This window comes from Mastacembelus armatus, chromosome 21, assembly GCF_900324485.2.
Source record: "Mastacembelus armatus chromosome 21, fMasArm1.2, whole genome shotgun sequence".
In the NCBI taxonomy this organism is placed as follows: domain Eukaryota; kingdom Metazoa; phylum Chordata; class Actinopteri; order Synbranchiformes; family Mastacembelidae; genus Mastacembelus; species Mastacembelus armatus.
This window is the reverse complement of record NC_046653.1, coordinates 3,851,743-3,878,933: the sequence shown is the minus strand read 5'-3', so window position 1 is coordinate 3,878,933 and position 27,191 is coordinate 3,851,743. Positions and strand designations below refer to the sequence as shown.

At 39.3% G+C, this 27,191-nt stretch overlaps 1 protein-coding gene across 5 annotated transcripts in view; it reads right to left on the bottom strand.

The window, feature by feature from the left end:
* Positions 1-24,686, bottom strand: part of mlphb (melanophilin b) — a 41,846-nt gene extending 17,160 nt beyond the window's left edge. For 2 of the 5 annotated variants that reach the window (XM_026294692.1, XM_026294694.1), the window contains exons 1-7: positions 24,585-24,686; positions 22,481-22,633; positions 15,591-15,812; positions 14,440-14,579; positions 10,622-10,677; positions 8,397-8,486; positions 7,159-7,300 (exon numbers count right to left, since the gene is read on the bottom strand). In XM_026294692.1, the coding sequence (XP_026150477.1) occupies positions 7,159-7,300; positions 8,397-8,486; positions 10,622-10,677; positions 14,440-14,579; positions 15,591-15,812; positions 22,481-22,593 (763 nt within the window). In that variant the 5' untranslated portion in view covers positions 22,594-22,633; positions 24,585-24,686. The remainder of the gene's footprint in view (positions 1-7,158; positions 7,301-8,396; positions 8,487-10,621; positions 10,678-14,439; positions 14,580-15,590; positions 15,813-22,480; positions 22,634-24,584) is intronic. The other 3 variants (XM_026294693.1, XM_026294695.1, XM_026294696.1) reach the window with 3 other exon arrangements.
* Between the last annotated feature and the right edge of the window lie 2,505 nt (positions 24,687-27,191).

Genomic DNA, 27,191 nt, shown 5'->3' with positions numbered 1-27,191 from the left:
CGCCCTTGGCTCTCCACTCATTGTGGAGGTGCAGGTGTGTCACCCACTGATCTGGGCCATTGCTGTTAAGTGCCTTTCTGGTTATGTGTGTACATAATGTTCACCACCTGGAATTCAGTTCAGGTCAGGCTTTAGTGTGTTGTTTTTTCTCCAGGGTTGTTGGGCCCAGTGAGGCGTGGAGCATTTCTGGCTATCATGGCAACTGGATTTTCAGTTTTAAGGCCGAAATGTTTCACCACCCATCTAGGTGGCTTCATCAGTCAGTAACCAATATTCTGTCTCATTGGTGTGTAGCCCTCTAGGCTATTGCTAATGGGTTAAAGCGATAGCCAGAAATGTCTGTGAAGATTCTCAGTTGTCCAGGGGAAGTTATCTAAAGGCTGAGTCATGGCAACTGGACTTTCAGTTTTAAGGTCGAAACATTTCACCACCCATCCAGGTGGCTTCATCAGTCTAAAAAAAAGCTGGACTGGAACCTCGAATTTATCTCACAGGTTGTTTCACTCCACCCCTAGACCCATAGGCTCATTAGGTGAGCTATGTAAATCAGGTGAGAGTCCTCAGCTGTGCACCTCCATTTAAAGGAAACAGGACAACTCTTTTGAAGCCCGTTGTCATGTCACTCATTTGTTTATTTTCTAGCACCATCTTGTGACAGTTTGATGTGACAACAAAGAACATTGATAATTGTGAGCTATTTTCTTAGTGCTTGATTTGGACCATGTGACTCTTAGGTTAGAGATTAACCAGGAAATAATCACAGTGTTCCAGATTCTCTCCATGCGGTTGTCCATGAAGTCCTTTACTCTGCTTCCTTTGCATTTTGTGCCTTGGAAAGGCTTTGCCTTTTTACAGAAAGATAGAAACAGAAGAAGAAAGAACCAAACAGTAAAACTTCAACTTTACTCCTGCGTCTGCCCCTTTTTCTGATTTCTGACTGTTAGCTATCTGTCAGTAGTGCGAATTTGGAACGTGCACCTAGGACAGAATAGTAAAAAGGCATCCATAAGACAGGCACTACAGTTTAAGAAAAACAAACTACACCTCCACTATTCCTCACTCATCATCTCACTCCTAGACAGTATCGGCGATACATGATGGCATAGAAAGCTATGGAGGTTGAGGAAGCTATAGAGCAAAGCCAAGCATTGGAAACAAGATCTGTAGCCTCTGCTTTGACTAATAGATCGAGAAGCTCATCAGCTAGTATAGCAGCTGCCAAAGCTCATGCTAAATTGGAAGCCGCATGGACCAAGGCTGAATTCCTTAAAAAAGAATCTGAAATTTTGATTGAAAAAGCTCAACTGAAAATGACAGAGGCTCGAATGGAAGCAACCCTAGCAACACTAAAGCAGGAGAGTGAGGTAGCAGCAGCCCTCGCTGAAGCAGATGTTGGAGGCAGCGGCAGAAAGTGAACTCGGAGAAGGGATTTCTGTTGTAAAAGAGATTTTGCACCCGAGATTACGTCATGTGTCAGTCTCGATTAGAGTTATTGCCACCTTGTGGAGATGAACCACAGCAATTACCTCTAGAACCTATTGTCCATGTGTTGGAGTCTGAAACACCACTGAGGCAGCATTGCCTTCTGGCTAGTGATATCAGAGATTCCTACAATAAACCAGATACTGAAAACATGACGCAGCAGCCTCGAAGGTCAGAGCAAATATCTTGCCATAAATTCCAAGTGCCACCATTCACCTCTTCACCATACAAGACAACACCACAGCCATCTTTCAACAACGAAGCTAATGCTAATGCAGAGAGCTTGTTAATTCAGGTCTTTTCAAGTTTGATGATCGTCCTGAGAATGATTGGGTGTGGAAGTCATTTTTCGTCAACACGATTCAAGGGTTGTACCTGTCAGCCACTGAGCAGTTAGACCTTCTTTTGAAATGGTTGGGAGAACAGTCTTCCCATCATGTGCGAAGGATCAGAGCTGTGCATACAAGTAACCCAGACACAGGCTTAAGAAGGGCTTGGGAGTGCTTGGAAGATTGTTATGGCTCTCCAGAGATTATAGAGAAATCTCTTTTTGTCAGAATCGACAGCTTTCCCAAGATTGGCAAAAGAGATGTGAAAAAGCTTTGAGAACTTGAAGATCTTCTGCAAGAAGTGGAGTCAGCAAAACAAGAAGGCTATCTACCGGGACTTATTTATCTGGACACAGCTTGTGGTGTGGCTGCCATATTGGATAGGTTACCTCATAGTTTGCAAGAGAAGTGGATGACTCGACGTTCTCAGTATAAAACTATACATCAAGTTGCCTTCCCTACATTCTCATTTTTCTGTGATTTCATCTGCAGAGAGGCTCGAACACGCAACGATCCAAGTTTTGCTCTGTCTTATGGAGTGCATAATGTGTTGAATCTGGAGCAGCCAGTGAAGAAACAAGTGAAAAGCCCAGTCTATACTCACAAGACAGAAGTCTTATCAGGTGCTGCGTTTCAGACAGGCAGCAGTGGTGAAATGGATGATGTGGATAAAACCTGCCCAATTCATAAGAAGCCACACTCTCTCAAACGTTGCAGAGGTTTTAGGAGTAAACCTTCTGGGGTGTAAGGGTGTTTTGGGGCCCTGGACAAATTTTGACATGCCCTGACATTTGTGCTTTTTTCAGTAGCTTTTAAACATATTAATGGCTAAAGTGTGATAACACTGTAATCAGCACAAACTGGGCTACAATAATATGTGAGCAGAAAGTTCATACATGGTGTTTTTGAGAAAACAGTGTTTATGCATGGTTAGTGAAAAACTACAGTCATTGAAATAAGAACGAGAAAGTGAGTAAATTTTATGATGAAGTTTGACGTTTTATGTCATTTCTCAGGGGCGTGCACAGAATTACCTGGCTCACCTGAGATTATTTCCATATGAACAGTGAACAGAGTACGAGGCGGGATCGCATTACCTGTAATGATCTGAGACAGGAGAAAACGTACTTCTCCTTATGTTCATATGGATTAAATAAAAAGTGATGTATTGTTTTTGACTTGAATTGTTTTATTTAAAGAAAACATTTCAAGCTTTCTAGCCATATATTTCTTATTTTTATGAGGCAATTATTCGCTGAATTTCTGGTTGTTTTATTTATGTCTGCGAAGAGAGATGACAGAGACAGAGAAGACAGAGAGTACGCCCTGTCTGCTTTCTTATTTTAAACGAGAGCAAGACCTTCCTAAAGGCGAAAAGGGTTTATTACAGGTGTTGTGCTACTACCACTCATCTGGCCAGAGACTGTAAAGCAGCTATTAAATGTAAGGAATGCAATAGTGATGCTCATGTCGCAGCACTTCACCCAGGACCCCCATCTTTAACCTTACCTGAGCAAGGAGGGGAGAGAGAGATAGAGGTTGCTCAACCCTGTCACTTCCACGTGTACTGAGGTTTCTGGTTATGGTGGAAGCTCATGGTCTTGCTCTAAGATTGGTCTAGCCAAAGTTTACCCAGAGGGCCTTTGGGAAGAAGCAATCAGGCTTTACGTGGTCCTGGAGGACCAGACCAATAGATCGCTCGCCAGAAGTGAGTTCTTCAACTTGCTGCATGTAAAGGGAGAATGCTCAACATACATCCTTCATACATGTATGGGTGTGACAGAGATGTGGGGAGTCACAGGTTTCGTTATAGAGGATGGAGCAATGAAGGTGAAATTACCAACTCTGAATGCAACAACATGCCGGATGACAGGGCTGAGATACCAATCCCTGACGTAGCACGCTGGTATACTCATCAAAAGCCCATCGCCCATTGCATTCCTCCTTTGCATCCAGAAGCACAAATTCTTCTTATTTTGGGTTGTGACATCCTTCAAGTTCATGAAGTGTGAGAGCAACGTAACAGACCTAGTAACGCACCCTATGCGCAAAGGCTAGACCTAGGCTGGGACATAGTAGGGGATGTCTGGTTGGGATCTGTACACAGGTCTGCATCATTTAGTACCTACCGCACTCATATACTTGATAATGGACGTCCATCTTTATTTCCTCCATGTCACAACAAACTTAGAGTCAAAGAGAAGTTTGATGTCAATTCTCCGCCTGAGATATGTCTGGCATGTGGCACCTTTGTCTGCAATGATTATACCATAGGGGATACCATCTTCGACAGGTCAAAGGATGACCACAAGGTCGAATTGTCTATTGACAACAGAGGTTTTTTAGAAATCATGGATAGAGAGATGTTCATGGATGAGAGCAATAGTTGGCTCGCACCACTCCCGTTCAGGACACTTCGTCAGCGACTCCCTAATAACAGACACCAGGTATTAACCCAACTAACCTCTCTTCTGCGCACACTAAAGAAGAAGCATGGGAGGTGTGGATGAAATCTTTACAAGATCTCAAAGAGCTGGAAATCCCAAGACCGTTTTGGCTTCAGAGTTCGCAGAGACAATCATAGATGAGCTGGACTTCTCTTTAAATGCTGTGGATTTTTAAACAGACAGCAGAGTTATTTTGGGATATAGCTATAACCAGACGAGACATTTTTATGTATATTTTGCCAACGGAGTGCAGCGTCTCAGGAAGGTGTCAAGCCCAACACAGTGGCATTATATCTCTACAAAGCATAACCCTGCAGATCAGGCCACTCATTCTGTACCAGTAGATCTACAGTTTTTAGATACACAGTTAATTGCCTCTACAGTTATTAGATATTTCAGTTTTTCTTTTTTAATAAATTTGCAAAAATTCCTACATTTCTGTTTTTTTTCTGTCAAGATGGGGTGCTGAGTGTACATTAATGAGAAATAAAATTAACTTTTTTGATTTTGACAAATGGCTGCAATGACACAAAGAGTGAAAAATTTAAAGGGGTCTGAATACTTTCCGTACCCACTATATTGAGCACCACCATTTGGCTTATAGGACCTGCTATCCTGTCACAAGCTAAACAAAGTTCATCATCGGAGGAAGAGAGATCTCATTGAGCCAGACTCAGACATAGAGGTGCGCTTTCTTGTCACCACTTGATCCAGTTATGGATCTTACCTCAGATATCAACACTTTGAATGATTCTCTAGTCAAAGCCATAGTTTCCCTTATACACATCGTCCAGGCTTACAAGGTGAATGAGTACCACAATACCTGTAGCTCCTGTAGATTGTTGCAAGGTGTACACGAGGAGGACAAGCTCAAAGCAAAAGTTGGGCTGTTCTTTTCACTTGTGCAATACACATCGAGCTGATCGACTGCGTGGATTCGTCCATCTTTATAAATGCCTTGAGAAGCTTTTTTGCCTTGCGAGGACCTGCAAAACAAATCCGTTCTGACTGTGGGACCAATTTTGTAGGAGCCTATAAGAAGCTAGAAATTGGTGCCTGGTGCCTCCCTGGGAAGGGATGATGTCGCCAAGTGCTTGCTCATAAGGGAATTGTTGGGTTTTTAGTTTTAGTTTTTGTAAAGTGCCTTGAGATGATTTGTATTGTGATTTGGCGCTATACAAATAAAATTGAATTGAATTGAATTGAATAGTAGTCTCCAGGTGCATACTGGATTCCATGTTTCAACAGATTAGTCCTTCCTACTTGACACATGAAGTGTTATCTACTCTGTTGGCAGAGGTAACAGGAATTGTTAACTCAAGACATCTTGTTCCTGTTTCTACACACCCAGACTCACCTTTCTTGTTGACCCCAGCTATGCTTCTACCTCAAAAGGGTCACACATTCCTCCCGCCTCATGGGGACTTCAAAGAAACCAATCTACATGGGCAGCAATGGAGACGAGTACAACATCTCGCTAACCCTTTCGGGAACAGATGGAAGCGTGAATACCTCATGACACTTCAAAGCAGAAGCAAATGGCAAAAGGAAAGACGAAACTTAAAAGAAAGTGATGTAGTCCTTCTTAAGGACGCTCAGGCCCGGCGTAATGAATGGCCCATGGCTCTTGTGACTAAGATTTTCTCCAGCAGTGACAAAAAGGTGAGAACAGTTTAACTAAGAGTTGCGAGAATTGGGACCTTAGACCTATATCTGAAACAATTCTCCTCGTGCCAGCAGAGGACTGAGACTTTGTAGGGACTTCTTATGTGGAAATTCCCTGTATCTCAGCTGATTATATAGTGGTATCTGAACAATACCTGGCAGGGAGTGTCATGTCACGCATTTGTTTATTTTTTAGCACCATCTTGTGGCAGTTTGATGTAACAACAAAGAATGTTGATAATTGTGAGCTATTTTCTTAGTGGTTGATTTGGACCATGTGACTCTTAGGTTAGAGATTAACCAGGAAATAATCACAGTGTTCCAGATTCTCTCCATGTGGATGTCCATGAAGTCCTTTACTCTGCTTCCTTTCCTATGGGACTAGGGGTGGAGTGAAACCAACCTGTGAGATAAATTGGATGTTCTAGTCCAGCTTTTTTTTTAGACTGATGAAGCCACCTGGTTGGGTGGTGAAATGTTTCGACCTTAAAACTGAAAGTCCAGTTGCCATGACTCAGCCTTTAGATAACTTCCCCTGGACAACTGAGAATCTTCACAGACATTTCTGGCTATCGCTTTAACCCATTAGCAATAGCCTAGAGGGCTACACACCAATGAGACAGAATATTGGTTACGTGTTTTAACTCAGAGTTCTGTAAATTTGGCACAATAACTAGCTGAAGAAAAGACTGGTTCCATTTTTTTGGGAAGATCCCACCCGAACCACCTCTTATATATTGGTAGTGCAGACGTGATGAGGTCACTCAGTTTGAACAGAGGGGGGTGTAGACACCAGGTGGGTGTAGACATTTATGTCTTCAGTGCTTAGCATGAGGAATGGGATAATTCAAAGAACATTTTTATCCACCACTGCGGCAGCACACTGGTTTAGAGGTTAGTACTGTTGCTTCACAGCAAGAAGGGCCTGGGATCACAACCCGTCGGGGAACCTTTCTGTGTGGAGTTTGCACTTTCCTTCCACAGTCCAAAAACTTGTATGTCAGGTTGATTGGTGACTCTAAATTGCCCATAGGAGTGAGTGTGAGTGTGTGAGGTTATTTGTCTCTATATGGCCCTGTGATGGACTGGTGACCTGTCCAGGGTGTACCCCTGCCTTTCACACAAAGAGAGCTGGGATAGGCTCCAGCTGATCCCTGTGACCCTAAATAAGAAATAAGTGGGTATAGATAATGGATGGATGTACTTCACTGTATCTAAGATATTCCTTTCTTTACCTTGTTGTGGAGTCATTCCCAGCTCCAGACCTTTGTGCTGCTCACCCAGAAGCTGCTGGAAAACAGAGGCTATGTCAGCCTCAGCCAGCAGTGACTCCCTCACACCAACATCCATGAGCGTGATGTCATGAGAGACTCCGTCCTGTGAGTGGGAGTGGAGAGTGGACAGTGCCATTATGACAAATTGTTCACATTAGCGGCTGATACTATTTCTGGCTAGTTAGAAGCTTAATATACATTACAACAGAGAGGAAATGAGAGAAAGCAGTAACACAGAAGTTGTCCCAAAGTTATGATAGTTATGACAGTAAAGGGAAGGTAAATGGGTTAGCTTATTGACAATAAAGCTACCAAATCAAAACAATAAAGTACTACAGAATAATGTATTGATCCATAGAGCTGGTTGAAGTGATGGCGCAGCAATGAACTGTATTATGTCACTCAGTTATATAAATGTTAGGAGCACACTTTTATAAAACTACACCTGGGATGGCTGACCTCATTTGGTCCCATTGATCCAGTATGTTGGTTGTTGCCAGTAGACTACTGCAATGACTCCTCTGCCTTTCAAAACTTAGCTTTTGTGGTGCATCACATCTATTTTTATGACAGTGTACACACTACTGATTGCTATATTTTTAAAGTAAGTGGCAAATCTAAAGCCAATGCAGAAGTATCTTGAACATCAGTGCCACTGATGGCTGGTATAAAAATGAATTGAATCCCATTCAAAAAAGTATCACTTTCTCTATGAATTCAATCATTTTTGGTCTCAGTTGCTGACTTTTGGCCCTTATTCAGGCATGTTGGTGGCAATTCTGGATGTTATGATACTGCTCCTTACTAAGATTTCATGGCTTATTGTAGGCTTTGATGTCTGCCATATAGAGGTGATTGGCAGATCATATGCCTGCTCAGCACCTAGTTGTCCACCTAGTTGGACTTTTGGACTTGAATATACAATCCATGGTTTCAAGACACTTGAGTCCATTTATATGTGGTAAAATGTCAGTGTATTCTGTTAATGAGCTGACAGGATATGTTAGTGCACAAGATGATGCACATTTGGATGTTGACTACACAGTGAGTGTATTGTGTTCAGATAAGAGAATGAACCACTTCCAAAGAAACAATACAGAAATGCGCTAAAGAGGAAAAAGGGGATGGCCTTCTGTACAGACATGCAGATTAGTTTGTTAGGGGAAAAAATTGGTTGTGGTTGGTCATCCAGCTTCTACCTGATTTGACTGTCCGCTTGATTTGATGTAGTCACAGCCCAGATCAAACTCAAAGGGGTCGACAGTTAGCCGCCTTTTGGCCTTTTTTCTCTTTGGACAGCAGAACACACCACCACCAAAAGAGGTGAGTGAATAAAAAGGTAAGAAAGAGGCGTTAAAAGTAAAATCTGAGGAGAGCAGAAGATGGATACAATCCCCTGAACAAAAAAGCCACTGCAAAACACTGACACACACTTTATGTCTTGTCTGTCTTTAGAATGACAGGAAATTACCCAATTAGACCCTGTAACTTAACAACCATCACCACCAAGTAATGTCATTACATTTGAATCTCATAGCAGTAAATTTGATTAGATGAGACTAAATTACACTTTATTCATTCCCTAGCAGAGAAATTCAGCTGCCAAAGCAGCAGGTAAAAAGTCAAAAATAAAAATAGCAAACTAAAGCTTTGGAAGCATAATGTCAATAATAATAATAATATGCACGTAATAATAATAATATGCACGTAATAATATGCAAGTATGTTAGAATAAATAGTAAGGTGAGTAAATTAGATGTCAGCATCATATGGCATCTGGTGCCAGGTGTCTGGCGTCTGCAGCCAAACACGAATAGATAGGTGTGTTGCTAATGTACCATTAGTTTAGCATTGTCAAGGTCGTGATACACTCTTCTAATCATCTGGATAAAAATATTTCATTGCACAAAGAGAACAAACAGCCAGAGTCGTAAAGAATAATCTTCAGACATAAGAACAAAAAGTCCATCAACAGATGTGTGCCCCCACAGAGCACTGAACTCAGCATCATGGACTCAGCCTGGGATTACATGGAAAACAGAAGAGGCTGCCAATCGTGTCAATCCGTCTCTGTATGTCCTGTATTAATATAACACATTTAAAAATGTGTTTCATGTTGTACAAAGGGGACATATGATTTGTGGCTATTGTATTTTGTTTTGATCAGAAAACCTTCTTTTATCATCACACCCACACTATATATTGTTGTGCACACATAAATATAGTCACAACCTGAGGAACTGGTAATATGAACATGCAAAGATGATTAGAAGAATGTTTGATAGTGCTGGAGATATCTTCAAAACAGAGGTTAGTGCTGTTTAACAACAACCTGGGTGAAATCTAGCCAATAAAAATGGATTTGTGATGTTTATACACAAAAGACACTAATTGGAGCTAGCAGAATATCCAGTGTTATTTTGCTACTAGACATATATTCAAGCTCTGTGTTGACAGAACCTTACTTTAGCCAAGAATCCTAGTCATTAGTCCCAGCTCCAAAAAGTTTATTGTACTTAGACTGCTTTTTTTTTAGCTCAAAAGCAGTGCTCTGTTTATAACAGTAGAGGGCACTTTGTCAAGTGAAAAATCAAACAAAGGATACCAGATGCATCAGTTGTCCTTGCTGTATTTTTTAAACATCCATTTCAAGATTATCATATAAGATATAATTACTAGTAACACCTTAATCAGTAGACATGTTGGTAACAAAGACACAGCATCCAGAAATCCTACAGAGCATAACAGTCATGTCGACATTTTTTCTGCCCGACAGGCTTTGCAAGGATGGAAAATAAGCAGAGCTTAGCTCCGACATTATACAGAGACTGTGGTCTAAACAATAGTAGTCTTGGTTTTATGATACATTCCAGTGGACCCAGTGCCCTTTTTACAATCCTGGGTCTTAAACCAGAGGCTCTTGAAATCTTCAACTCTTTTATGTATGGCAGTTTGGTATTTACCCACAGTGCATGGCAGCCAGTGCCAGGTTGCCTAACCTCCAGTTGTTCATAAGTGCTGGGATATATCACATAACCTCTGTAGAAAACGCCATTGTTATTCAATATAAGAAGGACCTGTCAGCATGATAAAGAACTGTACTGACCACAGCAGAGCCTTGTAAACACTTACGGAAAACATATGCATACAAAATGCTGATTTGAACTTGAATTAAATTGTCTGTGCTACACATGAGCCTTGATTTGCTTCAGTAAAACATTTAGAAACAGGAAGGTGTCATAGATGTCACTCATGGTTTGAGGGGTTTCAACATCTCAGGGTCTAAAGATAAAAGACACCAGAGCTTCTAATGTTCTGCTGTCTGAGTACAAATTGAAATCACTGGAATGATTTCTGCTTAAGGAGAATACAGGCACTATATAGAGAAAAGTTCATGACAAATGTGAAAAGGAAATTGTCATACCCCTTTGTAGTGTTGTGAATCTGTTGCATCAGCACTGTGATCCTCATAACCATCTGCTGACAAAGAAGGTAGAAATGTTAACCTACAGCTTTTTAACATCACTGAATGACAACATATTGTATTTTTCTCTTAATGTATATGGTACAGTACCTTCCTAAGAGTTACATTGGGCAAATGCCCCCATCATGTAATATTACACCTCTTTCATACTAGTAAAATAATTCTGAAACCAATGACCTCTGTCTTCACAGCAAGATATCGTATACTCTCTGTGTCTTCCATTTGGCAGAGGAAACGCAGCACAGTGAGGCAAAACAATCAGCATTGTGTCTTTATAAGTAAGCTGCATTTTTATTTGACAGTTCTCACTTAAAAGAGAGAATAGAAGAACCTGGGAACAGCAAATACTGCAGAGTGAGAGACAAGTTCGCAAATGAGTTTTCCAGAACAACAGATACAGTAAAGATAAGGTTCATGCACATTTCAGTTAACTGTTAACAATTACCTGCAGTATTTTTATGATTAATTAATTTTATAGACTTTTACTACATTACTTACAGAATTGTCTGCAGAAATAAATGTGCAGATGGACAAAAACATTAAAAATGACCATTATTACTTCTGAAAAACACTGCTACACCCTTAATCCTACCTCTGATGATGTTAATACAATCATAGCAATAATGGACACAAATTGTTAATCCCAATAAAATTGTTAAGCCCAATAAAATCCAGGCAAGTACCCATTGCGCCAGCCTAATCACAACCTTCTGGACTGTTCCCAAACCATTGCATCCACTGTTTGAGACGTTCGAAACTGTAATGTCTAAATGGATCATTTCAGGTCTAATGAGAATGTTCTGTAATGAAACAAAATTTACAGGTAATGCAGGTAATAATGCAAGGCACACCTTAATGCAGAATTTCAAACAATAACAAAATGCAATTATTTAAATTACAACTAACCAACTAATGCATAATATACATAGGGCCCCTGGGATGTGAGATCTAATAAGATCTGATTTGACTGTTTGTCATGTTGTCTGTCCAGCCACACATTCATTAATGAGGTCAGGACTCCAAGTCACAATCATCGGGACCAAAGATAAAACAGTTCCTGCTGTGACAGCTTTCCAGGACTGTATAGTCCTTTCTTTTAGCCAAGTTTTGGCATTCCAATAAGCTTTAAACACAGAAATCGTCGTCCATCTGGGCTTCCTGTGTCATATTTCATGGTCTCACAAGTACATGAAACATGACACCCCCACCAACACAGCCCCTTTTGCTCTTTTAATGCAGGACAAATGTCTGTGTGAACATAGCCTAACATGCTAAACTAAGAAGTTAAAAGCTGTTTGCCTAAGCACCGGCTAATACTTTAACTTTACAAAAATGACAAAAGACATACTTTATCTGTCTTTATTTACAGTATCATGCTGTACATATTACAACCTGAAATACTTTCTGACTCAAATAAAATAAAATAAACTTTATTAATCCCTGAAGGGAAATTCATGTACTCTTGTAGTAAAGTAAGCACTAGGAAGTAAAAGTAGTCAATAACAGTCCAGTTGGTTGGTCATTCACCATTGTCTAAGGTGTTGTATAGCCTGATAACAGTGGAGAAGACACTGTACATATAGGATAACTAGACACCCTCTGAGCTTTGGGGGCCCAACGGACCACCGCAGAACACACACTGTTAAAAGAGAGCAGAAGAATGTGTGTGTGTGTGTGTGTGTGTGTGTGTGTGTGTGTATGTATGTATGTATGTATGTGTATAAGTGTATACAATCATTCATGTTGAATTTGATCCAGGCCATAACACAAATCTCTCTCTAACAATGAGTTACTGATCAGTTTTAACATAATGCATCTGTTAACATACATACTGTATTTATGACACCCTGCATTTATGGATTCCACATAAATGCATGACAAAATAAATTTTGTTCTACCTCCTCTTTTTGTCTCTCCCTGTCTTTCTTCTCTTGGTGATGGGATCCCTGCGGTACTGGTTCTTTCAATTCCAGAATAGGAGACATGTGACTGGATGATCACAAGGACTGGACTAAGCCAGCTAACCGACTCTCTCTTTATTCTTTCCTAAAATTCTTGAGGGTGACTCAGCATAAGCAGTACCAGGAGTCCCAGCTGTCTCCTCACAATTCATCAGTCTCCTGATGCTATGATCTCATTCAGAAAACTGCTGTGTATGATAATGCTTATTGCTGATATACAGTGTGTTGCAAGGGCACTTATGTTACATGCTGTGGGTGTGGACACAGGGTACTAGCAATGCTGTGTGACCAACTTCTAAAAGAGAGGTACAAGTGCTGGAGAGCTTTTGATAAAGCTTCACTGCATCAGACATTATGCATGAGCAGCAAACATAAACAGGACATTTCACCACATTAGTATCCTTAATGATAATGTCTCCAGTGTATACCACAAGGCAGAATTTCTACAAGCCCACTGGTTAGTTAAGGACAAAAACCTGGCCTCCCAGGCCTGAGATACTACTGTGTGACAGCATTCGGCACAGCTGTGGGGAGCCAGACCGGGAAAAATAGGAAAGATGGCAGATGTTAAACCCCTGTGACAGATTTTGGCAGCCTAATGACAGCTTATTATCTCAAAGGAAGCTTCTTTCTGATGACCCAGTGTCAGAAAAATGAAGGATCTCATAGACAGATGGGTGACAAATTAAAGGAAAACACAAACATTAAGTGTCTCATTAATTGCAAACAAGCAAAAGGTCTGGAAAGAGCCAAAAGCACTTAGATGGTTACACAGCACAGACTTTATTCCATAAACTGATGATTTGGCACTGGTGTGCCTTTAACATAGTCCTTTGGTAGGATATCTGAGTATTTCTACTATCAAATTAAGCATTTACTTACATTCATATATTCCTTATATTTTTATTCCTTATGTGCACCCATAATAAGTTTTGGGGTTCCTATTGAAGTTATTACATGTCCCTCAGTATATGAACCTTTTTCTTTTTTTGATGGTTTTTCAATTGTTACATGTCGTATATTCAGTGTGGATTTCTTTATGGATTTTCCTTTTGATTATCTTGTACTCCTGGTTGCAACAGTAGGTTTATATTTGATGTGTTTTGTTTTTTTCATCAAGATGTGAAGAAGGCAGCTACTGCTGAAACATCAGCTTATGAAACGTCCTCTTTGCAGATCTACCTACAGTTATTGGGACATGCAGTTGATGACACCTTCCTACATTTTAGAATTCCTTAGCTACACTACACTATCTTGGTAAAGTCCAGTTCATGGACTTGAAATAATTCATTTATGCAATGCACTTGACATGGTGAGGTTTTACTAATTCAAAGATGTTAGAGCACGATTCCAAAGGCTGATGGATATTTTCCATGCAGTTACAGCACAGTATGCAGCTGTTGAATTTTCTTGAAGGTTTTTATTACTGGGGATTTCTTATGGAAAGCTCAAGCAGACTTCCTGCAATGCTCTGTGATGGTATCTGACAGACTCAACTTTTGACCTTCTCTGGGCTTGTTTAAAGTGAGCTGAACAGATGGAAATTTGTTAAGGCTGCCGAGGTGAGTTCTGACATACTATTAACCTTTGATTCCCTCTGCATTAAATTCTTGCAGTCATTCCCCATCAGCTGGTGGGGGCTATTGATTTATTTACTACATACAGATTTTCAAGGATTAAAAGATTCTGCACACTTGCTCTACCTATATGCCCTTTGATATACCACTTTAATAAACAAATTATTGTATTTATTTTCCACATAGAAAACACCATAACAAAAATTGGACTACTACCCACCTCCAAGGTCACTCTGAGAGTAGCTGTGTTCTCCACTCATCCTCTTGAAGAGTGATCGCATCACCTTAGCGCTGCCGAAGCGCTTGAAGCGAGCACGGACGTTTTCATAGTACCACTCCAAAGTGCCAATCTTAAGGACCCTGTTAGAGGAAATAAAGGGCAGAAAAAGATACTAAAGGATTGCTACATGAACAAGATCAAACTTATATTACAGACATTGAATCACCAAGGATTGACTGGTCATTCAAAGCAAGAAAGGACTGAATGTTAAGGTGCCTAAAGGATGGGTGTACTTCCTGTGTGAAATGTTATGGGTTCATCATGAGCAGCATAGCATGATATGTTCCAGATACTGGCTTTGCTCAAGGAATTCTTTATGAGTTTTCAATGCTTCCCAGACTGACCATGTTTAGGCCATATCATTCTAACACAAATTCAGTTTACATCTCAAAGTAAACTAAATTTTTTTAGTACAAGCTCCTGTAAAACATTCAAGGGTATTAATCACATGCTGTCACACTCTTTTACATTTTGATACATTCTTTCCCTCTGAGTTAGTTTTTTGCCAGTCCAAGTGTTCAAACTACCAGTTCTGCACTGCAAATTCTTTGTTCTATAACTTCACAGCATAGTCCCAGTAATTCTTTGATTTGTTGATGGTGTGAACGGTCACAACAGCAGCACAACATGCAAACACAACCTACAATAAGTCCAAATGTCAACATATGCTTTAGGACTCTTACGTAGCAGACTGTTAGGTAGCATTGAGGCTAAAATGTTCTTTCACAGCTCTTTAAAATTCCTATTTTGTCATGAAGAAAGTAGCAGATCAATATCCTTAATTTAAATAAGCAGGGAGACAGCTTGCAGTAATCCTATGCAATTGTATTTTGTGTGTAAGATACATGCAGCTTTAGAGAACTGATCGAAAGGAGAACAAATTCCAAGAAAAAAATACTTGCTGGGTTATTGATTTGGTCAATTAATCAAAATTAGGGCTAATAAGCAAGTAGACATGGTTCTGTGAAAATAAAATCACTCCTTATTTTAAGAGAGAAGCTGACCTTTTTGCAGTTTTCACCCAGGGCACTGAAGTTGCTGTGTTTTGAATTACTACAAGTTTCATGCCCTTTTTGTCATTTCCTGTTTACCTGGCCATGTGACAGGGATCACACACCCAGCCTTGATCATTCTTGTTGTAGCGGCTGCAGGACTTGCAGATGTACAGCTGGCAGTCCAGACATTGACGCTTACTGTTTACCAGGAACTTGAAGGGCTGGAGACAGTGAATACAGTAAGAATCAGTCAGGGTGGTCTGGTTTCCCAATAACTCTCTCTTTGTGTCCTCTTTTTCAATCTTCGTCTTTAGCTCCCTGAAAAAGACAAGGTTGGACATATGGAAAAGTAAATACAAAATTTATAAGCACAAAATTTTCTTCACACTGTACATGAAGGCTGCAAGATACACAAACTACAAACTAAAACCAATTAGAAGAACAAAAACTGGTCTTTGTGGGAAGTGTTGGGGATTTCATTTGAAGGTACTGTATATCAGTAGTGAATGCTATGCAAATTTCCCCTCATTATATCTTTCTCTCCAGAAAGCATTAACAAATCCCTTTTACGGCATTTAATAGTCTAAGGGCACACACATCATTTATTATTTTCCTTCACTGATAATGAGACGGACAGCACGGTGCCTTGGTGATTAGCACTGTTGCCTCACAGCAAGATACCTGTGACCCTAAATAGAGCTAAATGTGTTTTTGAATACACATCTACAGGAAAGGAAATTAACTTTTGGAAAACTCTCAAGTCAAAAATGGTTCAAAAATCTGTTTGCACACTGGTTATGGTAACACTTAGATAAATTTGGTCCTGTCATGGCTCCATAAAGACCCCATCTAAAATTTGGTATCACCTTATCTGGATGAATAAACCTTTGTTTGTCCGGAACAAGATATGCTAATTGTCTCTGTTTATGTGTGGGTTAAATAAACAGGATCAAAAAAATGTAAAAAAGATGGCTATAGAGATGTTAGATGGAATGTGAGTAGTTGTTTAAAGATTCAAGATTCAAAGAACTTTATTGAAATTTCATTCAGAAGTGATGTCATTAGAAGTGATGCTAATCTAATCTAACAATATCTTACATACTTATCTCACTCAGAAAGAAAACAGATGAGCACCATTTCTCCAAGATGGCAAACTAAACTAGGTACATTTTTAACTTATTACTCATTTTTGTTTTTACAGCTAGAAAAACAAACCATATACCAGTTTATTATACAGAGATTTTATAAGTCAAATGCTGGCTGACAAATATAAGTTCAGAGAGATGGTTGTCAGCACATGGCTTCAGTTTGGCAACCTGTAAACTCTCTAAACATTATGATAGCCGTGGTACAGGAAAACATGAGTCAACTACTGCAGTGCTTCTCGGGTAAACATTTGGTGCACAGTTACATTAATTAGGTTACATTAGAAAAGGTTTGAGATGGATTGAAATAGAGGGAATACAGCTTCATTATGACAATTTTTTGATTTAAAGCTCAACAGCTATAGTAATTTTGGTAATTTTTTCCTGTCCTCTATCTATAGGATTTATCTGTCAGTACTTGAATATGTCCCGTAAAAATTGGCATATTTCTGTTGTTCACTTCAGTAAAACGTGCTGATATTTAGTGAAGAGATATATAAAGAAACAAAATGAGACATGCAAATTACATAGTTCCTTTTTTGTTGAGGTTTATGCATTTAAGTACAACAAAAGAGATTACCATGGAGAAAAATGCAGGAGAACACTGTGGTTGGCTGTTGGTCAACAACGTTTTGCTTGAATTCTCACTAATGACAAGTTGTAATGTGTTATTTAGTGACATATCTTACAGTTACAATTTTACTGTTTTCAGGAACAGGTCATTACATTACAATTAGCAAACAAGAGTGTTTAACAAGAATTGTGGGATCATCATAAACACACTGTAAATCAATAAGAACATCAAAGCACAATCAGGTGATTTTGGCCAGTAAAAAGGCAAACACAACTTTTTATTATTCTTCTAAACAAAAAGTTGCTTATTTACACATCCACCAGACATTTTTTGTAGTCTGCAGTTTTGTTCTGAGGCAAAAATGTGGTTCTTTAGCTCCACTTTGTTCACAGTGAGCAGATGTGGCCCAGTCTCAGTTTGTCTTACCTGAGAATATTCTCTTTTTTTCTGTCTTTCTTATAGAAAAAAATAAAACTTCACACTGAAGACAGCTGAAACAAATACAGATGTTCTAATGTGTCCCTAAATCCTTACTTTTCTTTGGTATTCATTTGAAAGCAGGTACTGTAGTAGTTTTGATGAAATGTCAAGGCTCTGGAATTTGGTTGTGGCAGCCGAACGTTTACTTGCTTGGTCTTCATAGCTGTCTGTGCCTGAATGTTCCCATACTTGGTGATCTTCTCTCCATGGCCATCCACATAAATCAAACCCTGCCTAGTTTAACTTAATGTGGTGTTTTGGAAATTTCTAACCAAGCTTCATCTGTTGTGCTTAAGTCTCAGTCTTTTATCTTACTATATTAGTTGCACATTTTCCTCTTTGCTTCTCTGTTATGTTAATTCTGGCATCTGACAAGTTACAGTACCATAAACTACACAGGGCTAGTGGAAGTGAGAATGAGAGGGATAAAAAGAGGAACTGACACATCCTCTGGTACAGACACATAAAGAAGTAAGCTAAAACATAATGCTTTCCAGAACAAAAACTTTGCAGCTGCACACTAGATTTACAGATACATTACAATTTCTATTCAAACACAGAAAGAGGGACAGAGAGATAGTCATGCTTATTCTGTAAATCTTTCCTTGTGATTCATATGTCAATGAACTATGTATTTAATCTTACATACCTTATTCAGAGCAATAAATCTGTAACAGCTTAACCTAATTTAGGTCGGTGTTGAAATTAAAGCTTTGCTGCTGGACAGCCATCGATCCATTATCTCACTTATTCCTAACCAGGGTCACAGGGATCTGCTGGACCCTATCCCAGCTCTCTTTAGGTGAAAGACAGGGGTACACCCTGGACAGGTCACCAGTCCATTGCAGTCTCTGCTGCACATTTAGGAAACTACTGATAGAATAAATAGTGGACCTTGAAAGGTTTGAATATATATATTTATGTTCACAACATACAGTGAGACAAATTCAGTCTTTAATGCTAGATTTCAGTCAAATTTAGTAATTAGATTTTTAAAATCTTGTTTACATAAAAACGTAACATCCTTAGTACATATTTTGTTTCTTTTTTGCCCTGCATTTTCAATAAAATGTATTATTTGTCTTTAATATTTACATTATATTCTCTAAGCATTTTGAGGCTACAGCTGTCGCCATCTTTGTTGTGTAGAGTTGCTATAATTACAGTTGTTCTTGTCTATGGTGGGGTCAGCAGAGCTGAATACTGAACACAATGAGATTTGTTAGTCCAGTATGTAGAGGAAGTGTTAGACTGCTGACTGCCGATAATAATCCTGGAGCTAATGAACTTCTTCTGTTTGACAGCAACACAGAAAATGTCCCACTGAAACATTAACATTACCTCCTCATCCTCAGCACATAATGTTCCATTATCTTTTTCTGCTGTCTGTATTTTAAATTTGACTATTTTACTGTAGTTTATAAACCGTCTTATTAAAAGAAGTGCTAACATCAGATCACAGGACAGAATCTGACAGAAAAAGTTAGGTGAGAACTAAATCTAAACCTTTAATGTGGGTTGGGCCAAGGACAGATTGCTGAAGATCAACTAAAACAGACAGAAGGCAGATGTTGAAAAAGGTCTAATAATTTGAAATTCCTTCCCTATCCTTAGCAGGGTGTATAGGGCCTATGTAGTATATTTGTACATAGGTGCAGGCACAAATCATGTGAGGATTTTCAGCAACAAGCAAAAAAAAAAAAAAAAAAAAAACTCACAAAAAACACTGAAGAACTAAAAAGGGACTAAGAATAAAATGAATGAACCGTGATTACTATAGACTGATGAACACATTTACAGTAATAATAAACACTCTAACGTTAAGAAAATGAAATATGTGTTATTTTGCTGGACCATAACAGAGTCTACATCATTGCCAAAATAAGTTTATACAGTTTGTGGTCCAACATATGTGGTTTTACAAATTTTCAGTGTGACAGTTTTATATGTAAACCACATGAAGATCTATACTTATTTATAGATTGCAGAGGCCTTGGATGAAAACACTAGTTGCCTGAGCAGCGACAACAGCTCATGTGAAGGGAAAACAAATAACTGAAGAAGAACGTTGACAGGGGCTGCAACTGTAAGAGGCTACATTTGAAGGATATTGTTTATGTATTTGTGAAGAAATGTCAGAGAGAGAGACACAGACCATCTGCACTGGCCTGTGGGAAGGCCAGCTCTTTAGGCCACACAAGAACATTCAGTGGAAATTTAAGTAAATCAGTGTAAAATGACCATTTCATCATGCACATGTAGTCAAACAAAAGCACTATGTTTTGTTTGTTAGTTCATTTAGTATTGGCAATTCAGCTGTCTCTGGACATAAGGAACTACAGAAAATTTTCTGAATTAATTGAAAAAGTGTCTGGAACATTTTAGAGTGGTTCAAATAGGATCTGCAGCCCAGAGAGAACACTGAGAGCTCCCTGGAGGAGGTCAGCATAGTGTATGAAAAAATACCAAATCAATTTGTTTTAGATAGACATCTCAGAAAAATACTTAAGTAATAAAATATAACCATGTTTGTCAAGCATGTTGCCAGAGTTTTGTCATACTAAGAGAGACATCAGCTGTTTGATTTTACTTCTTTCATCACAGACCCACACACCAGCAGAGATGTTTTCACCTCTTCTGGCTAATTAAGTTTAAGGTTAGAGCTGGGTGGACTTTTGCAGGAAAATGCATGATGTAATCAACATTTGAGTACAGTACTATATGTACTGGACTGTAAGAGGTGTAAAGGTTAAAACAAAATTGCTTACAGTTTACAAAGATCTTCTAAAGTGGCTTGAACCAAATGATTGTTTCCCCTTTGAAGTGATAAGCGGATTGTAGTGATATTTCAGAGTGATGAATCAGATGTGATCTAGATGGAGAGTGGTGCTGTTTCGTATGTGCGTGTGAATCACACTGAACATGGACAACTGAAAGAAAAGTAGGGCGATGTCTAAGGAGATATGGAAGCATTATCAAGGTAAAAGTTTACAAGACACTCCAAGCAACCTGACGTTCCTGTGACCACAATTGCTAATATTACTTGTAAGTATTAGATGGATGAGTGGTTAGTACTGTTGCCTCACAAGAAGAAGGTCATGGGTTCGCAACCCAGCCTTTCTGTGTGGTGTTTGCATGTTCTCCCTGTGCTTGTGTGGGTTTTCTCCAGGTACTCTGGTTTCCTCCCACAGTCCAAAAACATGTATGTCAGGTTGATTGGTGACTCTAAATTGCCCATAGGAGTGAGTGTGAGTGTGTGAGGTTGTTTGTCTCTATGTGGCCCTGTGATGGACTGGTGACCTGTCCAGGGTGGACCCCTGCCTTTCACCCAAAGAGAGCTGGGATAGGCTCCAGCAGGTCCCTGTGACCCTGAGCGGGTAAAGATAATGGATAGATGGATGGAAGTATTAGATCCATGGGACTATAACAAGCGAGAAGAAAACTGAGCCTGCTGTAGATTTAACAGGAGGCTAGTTTAAATCGCGGGAAATAAACTAAGGAAAACATCAAAACAGATGAAAACTGACTTCCAAAACTAAGGTAGAACAGTGTCCAGTTATTTGTTGTTTTCTGAATGACAGTAGGCTCCACAGAAGAACCCACTTTTGAAAGACAAAACAATAAACCAAATGATCTTGAATTTGGTTAAATACATGTTGAGAAACCACAATATCTCTGTGAGAATGTGCTTTGGACAGATGAAAAAAAAGAACATCTGCAGGGCCTTCTTTGGTAGAAAAAAATGTATACTATATATATGCTATATACAACAGGTAGAATACAATATTTAGGTGAAGTGGCAGAAAAACACTTAAGGGGCTACATACACATTATCTCTATGTTCACTGAAGAAAAAAATGAAGCTTTCAAAGAAAGTAACCACCACCCTTTTTTGAAACATGGATGGGTCTTGGTCATGTAAGGGGGTTGCTTTGCTGTCCTTTACAAGGCACTTTGAGTCTGTGCAGACCAAAGTGAAATCAGGAGATTATCATTCAGAGAGGAGAGAAACATTGTGCTCTTCCTCGGTAGCAGTTCCTCTAACAGGATAATTTTAAAAGCAGCAAGAATGAATAAGGAAAAACACTTCAGAACTGTATGAGCTATGACTGCTATGAGTCCTAATCTCAAGCCAGCTGAATCTATGGAAAACATGAAAACTTGCAATTGTTTGAAAACACCCATAAAGCCCAAAAGAACAGGAGCAGTTTGATCAAAAAGACCATAATATGGTATGTAAACTAGAAATTTACAGATAATCAATTATATAGCAGTGCAGGATCAGAAGACCGGACATGTGGCCTCTAGTCGACAAAGAAATTTGAGTGCCATTTCATGATGATAGGCTATGAAGTGCAGTACAATAACACTGCTTCCATTCAGTAGGCTTTTCATGCCGTGCCCATTGTAAACTATACTTTGTCACTTGAGTGTCATGCATTCTTCATATATTCTTCCAAAATGTTAAACTGACAGGCAAAGTGACACACTGATACACAGTTCAGTGCACTCAAACGCAATCTTGGTCTAGTATAACTTGTAACTAACTTAGCTCTACTTTATTTGCTATTTTTGTGTTATGGTTTTATGTGTAACTGACATGAGTCAGTCACTAACATGTGAAAAGTTACACAGGGTGAGGGCTGCTTCAAAAAGTAACTCAACACTTGTCTGAAAAAAACTATCTCACTGCTCTTGCTGGATCAAAGTGCCAAGTCTGTTTCACCCTAACTGTGGTCCTAAGTGTACTATGATGTATCTGTAACCTTGCAATATTTAAAACTTACCCAAGCCTGTCCTCCTCCTTCTTCCTCAAGTCAAAATCTCGCTGGACGACTTCCCACACATGCTTGGCCTCCTCATCTGTGAGCTTGGAAAGATCTAGCTTTTTGCCAGGCATACCTGTGAATTTGTTGCCTGTCACCTTGGCAGGCAGCCTGCTGTTGGGTTACAATGGGGTATCAAAAAATATAAATTAGTTGTCTGCAAACAAATCTAAGCTAATCTGTAGCATTTAAGAATGTGTACGCAACATGGGAATGATTTAATTAAATTATTTTATCAGTGGTTTGCAATCTTGGTCCTCAAGGCACCTTATCCTGCTTGTTTTCTAACTAGCTCTGCCCTCCCTACTGCTGAATGGCTGAACACACTTGTTCCTGTTAGAGTCACCAATCAACCTGACATGCATGTTTTTGGACTGTGGGAGGAAACTGGAGTATCTGGAGCAAAAAAAAAAAGGTATACTGCTGCAGCATAGTATACTATGTTGCTATAAGGAATAGCTTCCTTATGTTTGCCACTCATTCTCAAGCTACCAGTCAGGAACTATGCTGTTTTCTCCTAACAAAATAGACCAGAATAATGGTATTGATCATGGTTCAGTGAATTGGAGCATTGTTCAAGATTTGGGGCTTAAGCCCACTCTGCCACATGTATTTATCCTGTGATCTGAGACGATTTGGCACAGTTCAACCATCACATTGCTGGAGGATTTTTTTTTTTTTTTTCAACTTAAATGGAGACTGCCCAAATATCTCACATGCTTCATTTTCATAATGCATTGGTTTCAGAGGATGAAGTAATTCATTTACTCACTCAAGCTGGCATGCACACATATAGAGCTTCACACACACATGACCTGTATCACTGAGTTGGACTAAATACTCTCACAAAATGAGGGAAGGGTAAAGGAATGCTCAGGAACATCACTTTATTGTCTTGTCTTGTTTTCCACAGACCATATAAAAAAACTCAAATGACTGGATGTCCTAATCTAATTTCTGCTTCTGCAAGTGAAAAAACAATGGCATAAACAAGCACACAAGCTTGACAGAGAAATAAATTGTTGCTAAATAGTAGAATCACAATAGAATCATATTAATTCAGTTACACAAAAGGTTGTTTACAACTTTCCCACATTTAAGTTCCTACATTCAACTAGTCAAGCTGTATACAAAGGATTAATATGTATTTGCGTAGAGGGTGTGAGTAATCTGGTAATCTTATATCTCTGTTGAATTAAGGGAAGGTTTCGAGAACATTAAGAAGACAGGCACTTTAAAATGTATTATGACATTCCTTCCACAACTTTAGTCTTTATTGAGCACCTAATCTTAATCTTGGTATACCATGTGGTCTATTAGTGATTTTCTATATCAAATTCACTGTTGATGCACAAATACAACAGGTGCACTTTTAGACTCCTAGTGTTTGCAAAGGGAGGGTTTGAGTTAATAAGAGGTGGAGACACTCAAACCTTAAACAGTTTCATAAGAAAAGAACAGTAGATAAAGGCACATATTTTTACTTTATTCCTAGTCAAGCCACTTTACATGCTCTTATGTAGAGTTTTAAATTTGACAACCATGGCTACAATTCAGTAGATTTCATGAAAATTGACAAAAACCTTTTAAACATTTAATTAAAACACTACTAAATACAAGTATTATCTAATAACAATTAGACAACAACATCACCTGGACATTGGTGGGTAACGCTTCCTTTTATAGTCCCCTAATTACTAGGAATTTACTTGGTAGACACTGCGAAACTTATAGTATGTGATGGGTAACTAACAAGTAGGTAAATACAGTTTAACTACAGATGAAATACTAAGAAAAACCTCAATTGTTACCCATCAAGTACCTTTCAGTTGTAACTAGATTATGTTGGTAATAACTTAGATATATTTATACTAAGTAAAACACAACTATTTACTAGGTCAGTGAGCTGAAACTGGACTGTAAAAGACAGTCTCATCTGTTTCCCAGAAACAGATTATAGTAGTTACCCATCACATACTGTAAGTTTTGCATTATCTACCAAGTAAATTCTTAGTAATTAGGGGACTGTAAAGGAAGCGTTACCCATTAAGGAAACATGACTTACCTTGGTGTTGACTGAGCAGCCCTGAGGCAGTAAATCCTCTGAAGGCAGAGCTGTCTGACTGCAGGGAAAAACTAAGTCACAGACAGCAATGCTAATCACATGTCTAGTTAACCAGGAGGAAGAAAGGCAGGGACACAAGCCTCCTCTTTGCCTTCCTTGACTTGTTATTCAAAAGGTCACTAAGTGTGCTTTGTCCACTCTGACCTCATTCACAACTGTAAATAAAATAGACTAACTGCTGCGGGTTTCCGTTTACTTTATATTGAAAAACATACCAGATAAATAGTACATTTGTTTTGTTTTTCATTTTTATATTTTGACAGTATCCTGTGTGCAGTGATCATGAGAGACCAGTTAGGTTTAAGCTCTCAGTCATGTCACAGATCCTATGTTATAGGCAAGCGTGGTAAATGATGCAATGTTTGTTTTAAGGGTACTTTGAAACATAATATAGTTTATAGTTAGGAAATGTTTGTGCAGTGGGTGGGTAAACTTTTTAGCAGACAGGAAGCAGGTTTAAGTGACCATGTCATGAGGTGGATTTCTTAGTTCTGGTTTTGGACTCTTATTTTGGTCAATTTCCTGTGTTCCTTGTGTATTGTGCTTAGGTGGCTTTATGTGATTAGGCTTTATCATTGTCACCTGTGTTAATTAGTCCTTGGTTCTCTGTCTATTTATACCTCATGTCTTTCCTTTGTTCTGCGTCGGGGCATTAAAGTAATGTTTGTTTGTTTGGTTAGAGTAGTGAGGGGTTTTTCTGCCTGTCCGCTGAGTGGTGGAGATCTACCCGTACGCCGAGTGGCATTTCCGTCTGTCTGTCTGCCTGTCTGCCGAATGGCGGAGATAATTTGTGTTTTGTGCCCGTACCCTGGTAAAATAAACCTGCTTTGTCCTGCACTTGGGTCCTACCTCTCCTCCTTCACCATCACACACCATCCTGTTCATGACAGATGAAGGGGATTCCAACATGGAAGACAATGTTACAGCAATGTTTTTATGAGTTAAAATCAATCAATATGTGATTAGACAGAGTAAGGAAACATCTACTCAAAGTTATGAGGGTATATTTGAAAACATTCAACTGAATATGAGAAGACAAACAGCTGAACTGAGAAAGCTTGTTTATCTTGTTCTCTCATAAACATAAACACGGAATTTACTACCATTTACTTTGTCACTAGTTTACTTGCCAAGAGGTTGATTTGAGCCATGCGACTCTGGCCCAGCAATCTAATTTTGTTGTTTGCTCTACCACCAGGACCTGTCATCTTCCTGTGGACTAAATAAACATGAAGACAGTCTTTGTAAGAGGTTAGTTACAGTGTTACTCTTTAAATGTATTAAATTCTAGTGGGCACATCTGAACACACTGCACAGTATTTATATGTACTGATACAGAGAGAATGAAGGTAGAGCTAGACTTGTATGCAGAGTGGGATCCTGCTTACCAAAATAACCTTTGGTATTACAAAAAACAGTGATTGCTCAGTTTAGGCAAATGTTTGCTTTATAGTGTCCGAGCTCAAATAAATAGGGGACTCAAATGCAGTACTCAGAGACACTATGTACAAGTTGAAACAGCTCACCTTTATTCAGGCAGGGTGAAAAAACAGGAACAAAGGCTTCACAGGCAGTGACATGAGGCCCTTGATGGCTCAGGAGGCTGTGCAGGTGATACAGATAAAAACTTTCAATGGCTTTGTTCTTGCGGGGACAGGGAATAAAAGTGACCCTTGAATGGAGAGGCATACTCAGGCACAGGGCCTGAGTGATGTGTCATGGAACAGAAAAGTGCAGTACAATATAATATGGTAATTCAGTAGTGCCACACTCCTATAGTACAAGCTCTCCAAAGAAGCAACGCTGCTGGGTCCAGGGAACCTCGGCATGGACAGTGGGCTATCTAGCCATTTCTTTGTAGACTATCCAGTGAGTCCAGCTGCATAGGTTCAGGAGTGAAAGAGACAAAGTAAGTGCCATACAGACAATGTACAGTGGGTACGGAAAGTATTCAGACCCCTTTAAATTTTTCACTCTTTGTGTCATTGCAGCCATTTGCCAAAATCAAAAAAGTTCATTTTATTTCTCATTAATGTACACTCAGCACCCCATCTTGACAGAAAAAAACAGAAATGTAGAAATTTTTGCAAATGTATTAAAAAAGAAAAACTGAAATATCACATGGTCATAAGTATTCAGACCCTGTGCTCAGTATTGAGTAGAAGCACCCTTTTGAGCTAGTACAACCATGAGTCTTCTTGGGAATGATGCAACAAGTTTTTCACACCTGGATTTGGGGATCCTCTGCCATTCTTCCTTGCAGATCCTCTCCAGTTCTGTCAGGTTGGATGGTGAACGTTGGTGGACAGCCATTTTCAGGTCTCTCCAGAGATGCTCAATTGGGTTTAGGTCAGGGCTCTGGCTGGGCCAGTCAAGAACGGTCACAGAGTTGTTCCGAAGCCACTCCTTTGTTATTTTAGCTGTGTGCTTAGGGTCATTGTCCTGTTGAAAGGTGAACCTTCGGCCCAGTCTGAGGTCCTGAGCACTCTGGAAGAGGTTTTCTTCCAGGATATCTCTGTACTTGGCCGCATTCATCTTTCCTTCAAT